We start from the raw sequence: 7,500 nt of genomic DNA, 5'->3' as shown, positions 1-7,500 counted from the left end.
TATATATTGTAATATATATATTATATATATATATTATATATATTATATATATTATATATATAGTGTATATATATAGTGTATATATATAGTGTATATATATAATGTATATATATATAGTGTATATATATAGTGTATATATATTATATATATTATATATTATATATATTATATATATTATATATATTTTATATTTTATATATATTATATATATTATATATATACACACTATATATACATATGTATATACATATGTATATATATATATATATACACACTATATACATATGTATATATTAGTATATATTTAGTATATATATATAGTGATGAATGTTTATATATATAAATATAATTGATATATATATAAACATATATCCAATTTATTAATATATGTATATAAATTATATTTATGTTTATATGTATAAATCACGTGTATGTATAAATATATGTATATCTATGGATGCGTGTGTGCATACTTCATATTTGTTTTTGTTTTTTTGGCATGTGTGATGTGTGTGTATGCAAGATTTATTTTATTTATTTTATTTTGTTTTTTGCGCATACTCATGTGTACACACGCGTGTCTGCACAATATAATTGCGAGACAATGAGTGATCTTGAATTTCCCATCTCAATAACCTATTCATGCGATATACTTCTTATGATTGTTTCAGTAATAAAAGTTCCATTTTTTTTTTTAAATAACCTTTTCTTTTGTTTAACTATTACAGGTAAGTCCTCTAGTTGAGGTTGGGTCAATTTTTATTCTTAATTCCAGTCAAGAGTCCCCTTAGCTCTTTTATTTATCACAAACTGCTTTCCTTGGCTACCGAAAATAACACTTGGTTTTTAGACTTGCACAGACATGAAAAACGTTTGTCTTCATTCTTACAGTTTCAGAAATGTGTGGCAATTTTTAAAATCGTATCACTTGTTGGTCATATTCATGATGTTGATGTCAAGTTCATTATCATACTCATACATTATCTAGAAAAAGAAGGAGAGACTTCCAGCTTCACATGTGCTGTGGCCAATATATATTCTCTTAGAAGATTAGACACATTTGTCTGATCTGATACAGATTTTAGATTTAAAGTCTGAGGGTCTGGAGACAATCATGCAAAGTTCTTCATGTTGGGGCCAATTAAAGGTTAAATGCAGTTGTAATACATACTGCATATTGATCAGGAAACTAAAATTATGAATAAAAAAGTTTTTTATTCAAAATAGTCACATGTCCTGGAAGGCAACACAATGGGTTTTCTCCATTATAAATGAGACTTCATCCATCTAGTTTGTGACATTTGAATATTGAATCAAAGAGTTTAAACTAAATATCATTTATTTTGTTCTCTGACAAGATTTTTTTTTCATTCACATTCTAAATACCAGAATTAGTCTGATAATTCCTGGCTGGAATCCAGTAAGGTTATATCAAACCATGTTAGATGTAGAACCATTTACACAACAATATAAATAATATCAACACTAATAATCAACATTTACTCATTCCTTGCATTCCATTTGCCTCCAAAAAAGACATTACTCACAAAGTCTTGACAAGATAAATGTGGAATTCTTGAGAAAAAACATTTAGTAATTCCATCCTTTGGTTATACTGCCACAGTATTACAAGACTGAAGGTACTGGTCAGGGTACAGGTGTTAGCCCAAGCAACCAATGACACAAGTGTATCTATTGGAGAGGTTTGTCTACTGTCTCCACAGGATTTGGCTTTTCTAAAAAGTAATATAAAATCCTATCCTTTTCAGTAGATTTCTTGAACAGCAGATTTCCCTTAAAACATCCCTTATCCCTGATGCTGACATTAACCTGCCAAAATATTTATGCAAGAGGCAAGAGGCACTTTGAAGAAATGTTACATACAAGTTTCATTCAAGTTTTTGTGAACTTTTAGTTTCTCCGCAAGGGACTCTGCAAAATCCACATTGCAGAAGACTGAGAGCAATGCCAGTAAATGACGTAGTTTTATTCAGACGCACCTGCCTTGAGTGACCTGGCGCTACCAATATACTACATATCTATCATCTTCAAACTGGAGATGTATCTAGATAAGGAACTTTCATTAAGGTTGTTTTTATTTTTATTGTTAACAATGATTATATTTAATAAAAAAATAATAATTAAGATAGAAGTATTAATATTACTCACAATATTAATAAAACTAAAAATTATGAACTTAAGTCATCATTACAGTAACTAAAAACCATGAAAACAGTAAAAATGTTTCTTTCTTTTTTTAATGAATGGATACTAATTTGTAGTAACCTATGACATATATTCCAATACTTAAACGTTATTTTAAGTTTCCCCCCTCTGAGCGTAACTTATTAACATGTTGGTGAAAGAATTTTAAAATCTACTTTTTATACAGCATACTGTTAAGAACTGGTTGCCATAGTCTCACATAAATGGCAAGAATGGATGATCCTGAAACATCATCCAGTCATTCCATACTCCTCTTCCTACCGCCTGCTAAACCAAACACAACAAGCTTATAAATCCTTGACTGCACTTGTTGTGCATTGCTATAGCACGGCATCCTTCCTCTAAAGGTCTCATTACAAGACTATCTTAAAATATTCTTGTCTAATTATTTATTGTACCTCTACTTTCTACGCAATCTTACAGGCATGCCTTTCCAACAGGCCATTGCTAATACATCCCAAAAACTGAAGAAAAATCCAAGTATGAACTAAGGACACTGGGTAGTAAAAGCCTGGGCCCTAATGTTGTACTGGCAGTGGTATGGTGAAGCTTGTGTGTATCACACTGTGCCATGTATGCGCAACTTTTGTACTTGTGGCCTGTTTGCAGCAGCATAACCCTGAGTTCTGGGGAGAGAACTGCATCACTGTACACTGCACTTCTTGTCCCCAACTTCACCTGCAAAAGGATGAGAACGTCTCAAGTAAACTACCTTTTCCTGTAAATAAATAAAATGTTGCATCATTAGTGCTTTCATTAATATATTATATTTATTGTATAAAACAGCAATACAGTCAAGATATTCATGATTCTAATAACATAATTTCATAACTTAAAAAAATAATAAACTTCTACATTTTCTACATTCAATACAGACATGCAAGAGTAAACATTCATAAAGTAAATAGGTATTAACAATTATCCTTTTACTATTAGTTTTTAGAATAGACCATGCATAAACAAAAATACCATACACATGTGCACACAAACACCTGCACAAAGTGTGTTCATTCTATGATTATAATCATGTATATTCCCTCTTCCTGAGGTAGGTTCAGTGCAAATCTGCTAACAGCTGTCTTGCCGAGTCTTTCACTCTAGCAGCTGCTGTCACAAGGAGGGAGGGCTACTTCTTTAGTTATATCTAAAAAATTATTGCCTGCTTAGTTAAATCAATATTCATATACTATAGCTAAATATTACATTAACACATCATGTATTTAGTTTTATTTTACAAATGAAAGATTAAGCAACAGTCCCATTTCATGAGTCACCCAGTAGTGGTTGAATTCAGCTACCATGACATTATTATTTCATTATTATATTGCAAGATTGTTATTTATAGACTTCCAAAAGTTATACTAGAGAAACTAGAAAAGCAATGGGGTATTGCCATACTAATTATCATACTACATCTATAAACTCTATACACAACAAAACTCACTGGCTATAGCTTTTGTACAACAACACTATTTACCCAATGCAAAAAACAGACATAGACAGACAGACGTACAGACATACATACATACATACATACATACATACATACATACATACATACATACATACAGACACACACACTCACTCACTCAATCACACACAAACTCAATCATACTCAAACTCACACATACTCTCACTCTCTCTCTTACTTCTATACACTGAGGTAAACCAAACTTAAATATTAATATATAATAATTATAATAATCATGGCTATTTTATCTGTTTACAATAACCAAACATAAAACCAAATAAGCCATATTATCTAATCAAAAATTATTACAGCAAAAGTTCTTTCTTTATTCTAAGTAACCACAATAATGAAATAATCGATTCAGGTAATTAAACATGCAATACTATTACTCCACATCAGATATGAATATTTAGACTGGCACTTCATTTTAATTGGTAATACAATATCTTTAACCCAATGCCTCCAGAAGAATTAGGGGTTCATTGGGCTTCAACTCATGGGAGTATGCGTGGCTGACTCGGCTTGCCTCCAAGGCCTTCTTGCAACACAGCTGAGTGCCTAGCACTTCCCACATCCCACCAAGAAATTATATATATATATATATATATATATATATATATATATATATATATATATATAGTGTAACACTTTTATGCAATACAGGATTTTAATGTTTTTGCCTAGTCCGAGATACAAGATATTCGTTTAAGTTGCTAGCCTGAACCTGTAGTAGCTTGATTATATACAATAGAGTCTATTTCCATAAATAATGTATGTAACACACTGTATACAAGATGGAATGTCATTTTGTAGAGGGATGATGATAAAATAAAAAAAAAGTATCTTCTCTTAGTTTCACAAAGCTTATTTTTCCAAGATAAGAGATGGAGTGCAGTTATACACAAGGCTGCTACTCCCATGGCTCCAGTACTTCCCTTTTGTGTTTCATACTTCAAGAGTGTCACACTAATAGAGCATTAAAAGATAATGCGAGTGGTTAACACGAGGAGGCTGATCAAGTATCTAGAGTGAAGATTACTAAGTTCACAGCAGCAGCAACAGAGCACAATGTTTTGGTGCATGACACTGTCGCATAGCAGGCAAATTATTTATGTGCTAAATATCACCTCTTTCATACAAACAATAGCCAATCATAGTATTACAATACCCCTAAGGGCAAGTGGCATGTGGGCATGAGGGTACCTAATACAGAACATAAAAAGTAACACATGCATCACTGTAACATGACGTGTAATTAAATTTTGCCCGAAACCACACCAAAGTCAGCCTTGACTTAAATGACTCATATCCCAGTGTCACGAACAAGGCAGCTTTAATGTGAACCCCACATCATCTGGAGGGTAAGGGTTAACCCAACTGCCCCGTTTGGCATCTATTCTTGCCATGGATTGTAGCCCCCAGTCCATTTGGCATGTATTCTTGCCATGAAGACTGACTGCTTATTGTTACTCTGACCGAACAGATGTCACTACTGATGGTGTGTAATCACATGATTTGTTTAAACTAGATTGCGTGATTATGAGGTACTTTGGCCTGACTGGCTGGAATATAGAAATGGCTTTCACTGGTGGATTAGGTCACATGGTGTGACCTTATTGGTTGCTTATCTGCATAAAAGGTTGGTCAAGGGCTCTATCAAGCAGAACGACCTGCACCATGTAAGGAAGACGATCCCAGTCACTTTCGCACTTCTGCGAACCCCAGCCTTCCACTTCAAGAGCTAAGCCATTACCTCTTAGTTCCTCAGAGGACGATCCATGCACCTCAGATAAGTCCTCAGATGATTTTAAGGACTATGAAATGCCCAGCGATGATGAGCTGCATTATGACCCTACACTGCCACCTCATCTGATAGCGATAAGCCACTTACTCAGTATGCCATCCGAAGATGAAATAAAAATGTGCCAGGAACTCCAAACTTCTCTTGGAGCCAAAGAGAAAATGTCCCACAGCAGCTAATATTCAAGGGCATTGTGGCATTCACAAGCAGCTGGATGAGGAATCCACAGTTCTAGAGGCCTACAGGTCTTTTATCACTGACAAACTTCTTGGCCATATCATAGAGGAGACAAATAAGTATGTTGAGTTGATACGCATATATTTGTCCATGGTTCTGTTAACCCAATGGTGACGGGTCACGGCTATCGCCGTCATAACAATACACCCGATTAGAGGCGTGCGGCTGTCCGCAGCGGCGCCGCGCCAAAGCGCCCCAAGGCAATGATTCGGCTTGATGTACCGAATTCATGCGCTCAGAGTCGGCGCGTTGCCGCCGTTCGCCAGAGCATAGAGTTTTTTTTAATTTTCTATACCCGACGCCATTGGGTTAAATACAGGCGGTTCTGTTATATACAGGCAGTTCTGTTATATACAGGCGGTTCTGTTATATACAGGTAGTTCTGTTATATACAGGCAGCAAAGGTAATCAAGGTACCTACATGAACTAATACTTCTTATTGTTTTTGTGCTGATTTGCTTAGAACATAGGTGGCAGCCGGTGACCACCATCAAGTTTCACCATACCTGGCTCTGCAGATGCTGATGGGCCTGAATTACAAACCTTGTTTGGCCTACTATTGGTCCCGGAATCCAGGGTTCTATATGGAGGTTTTCCATTCGACCATGCCTTGTGAAAGATTCAAGCAAATCTCTCGCAATCTGCACTTCAGACAATGAGGCAGTGCATGACGAGAAAGACAGGTTGTGGAAGCTGAGGCCGGTCTTAGACATTTTTGGGGCTCGGTCCCAGGCGGTGTACACCCAGAAAGAACATATCCAAGTGCAAGTGCAATCAATTTGGCATCAAGGTCTACAAGTTGTCAGCCAGTGATGGTGTAGGTGCAGGATACACCTCTGTATTCCATATTTATACTGGCCAGGAGAAGGGTGACATGTGGATTTTCAAAGTTCCCGAAGTGGGATGCTATGCCTGTCCTGGGTTGACACCAAACCAGTGCATATGCTTAGCATGGTCCATACCTCTGCGATGGTGCTGATACGCAGAGGATCTCAACACCTGAAGCCCCAGCGTGTTGTGGAATACAACGCAGGAATGAAGGGTGTCAATCTCAGCAATCAATTGGCCTCCTCATACCCTTCAGTGAAATCAATGAAGTGGTATAACAAAGTGTTTTTTATTTGTATGACCTGGCTACTATCAACAGTTTCTCAGTCTACAAGATGCTGGGTCATGAAAACGTGGACCAGATGGAATTCCAGGTTGACCTGGCTATGTCTGCCATCAACCACTTCCTGCCACAACGGGAGCACTACAGCACACGGGGGTAACCTTCTGCACTGCTATCGCCTTCATGTTTTGCAAGGAGGACAAGGCATGCAGTACGAGAAACCAGGAAAAAAATATCGCTACTACTTTATGTGCTACTTTATGTCCATACTCGACCTCTCATACAAAAAAATCACTACCTATGATGTCAAATTGTTGATGTCATCACCTAATATGGACAATTTTGAAGCCTTTCAGTATCTCTCTTCAATACAAAAGGTGAAAGGATGCCAAGAAAACTCCTCATACATAAAACACAACAATCCTACAAAATCTGTGGACAGATTCCTGTAAAATTGATGTGACTGTCTTGGCATGGCCGCTCCACTTACAAAAAAAAAAAAAAAAAAAAAAAAAAAAAAAAAATCCCATAGCGGGGACCCATGCATACCGGACTGGGGGTTCGGCAACAAATGGAAAATTCTGGGGCGAACAAGGGGTTAACAAGCCCTCCCATATAACTAGCCTGTTACTGCAGTTGACCCATTCTGTTCCA

The 7,500-nt window shown here is 36.0% G+C and overlaps 1 protein-coding gene across 5 annotated transcripts in view; it reads right to left on the bottom strand.

The window, feature by feature from the left end:
- Positions 1 to 1,195: 1,195 nt before the first annotated feature.
- LOC125036694 (polycomb protein suz12-A-like) overlaps positions 1,196 to 7,500 on the bottom strand; it is a 29,665-nt gene continuing 23,360 nt past the window's right edge. For 3 of the 5 annotated variants that reach the window (XM_047629530.1, XM_047629513.1, XM_047629547.1), the window contains exon 13: positions 1,196 to 2,944. In XM_047629530.1, the coding sequence (XP_047485486.1) occupies positions 2,935 to 2,944 (10 nt within the window). In that variant the 3' untranslated portion in view covers positions 1,196 to 2,934. The remainder of the gene's footprint in view (positions 2,945 to 7,500) is intronic. The other 2 variants (XM_047629538.1, XM_047629522.1) reach the window with 1 other exon arrangement.

This window comes from Penaeus chinensis, chromosome 2 (assembly GCF_019202785.1).
Source record: "Penaeus chinensis breed Huanghai No. 1 chromosome 2, ASM1920278v2, whole genome shotgun sequence".
NCBI lineage: Eukaryota > Metazoa > Arthropoda > Malacostraca > Decapoda > Penaeidae > Penaeus > Penaeus chinensis.
The sequence above is the reverse complement of the archived record's forward strand: the minus strand, read 5'-3'. Positions and strand labels throughout refer to the sequence as shown.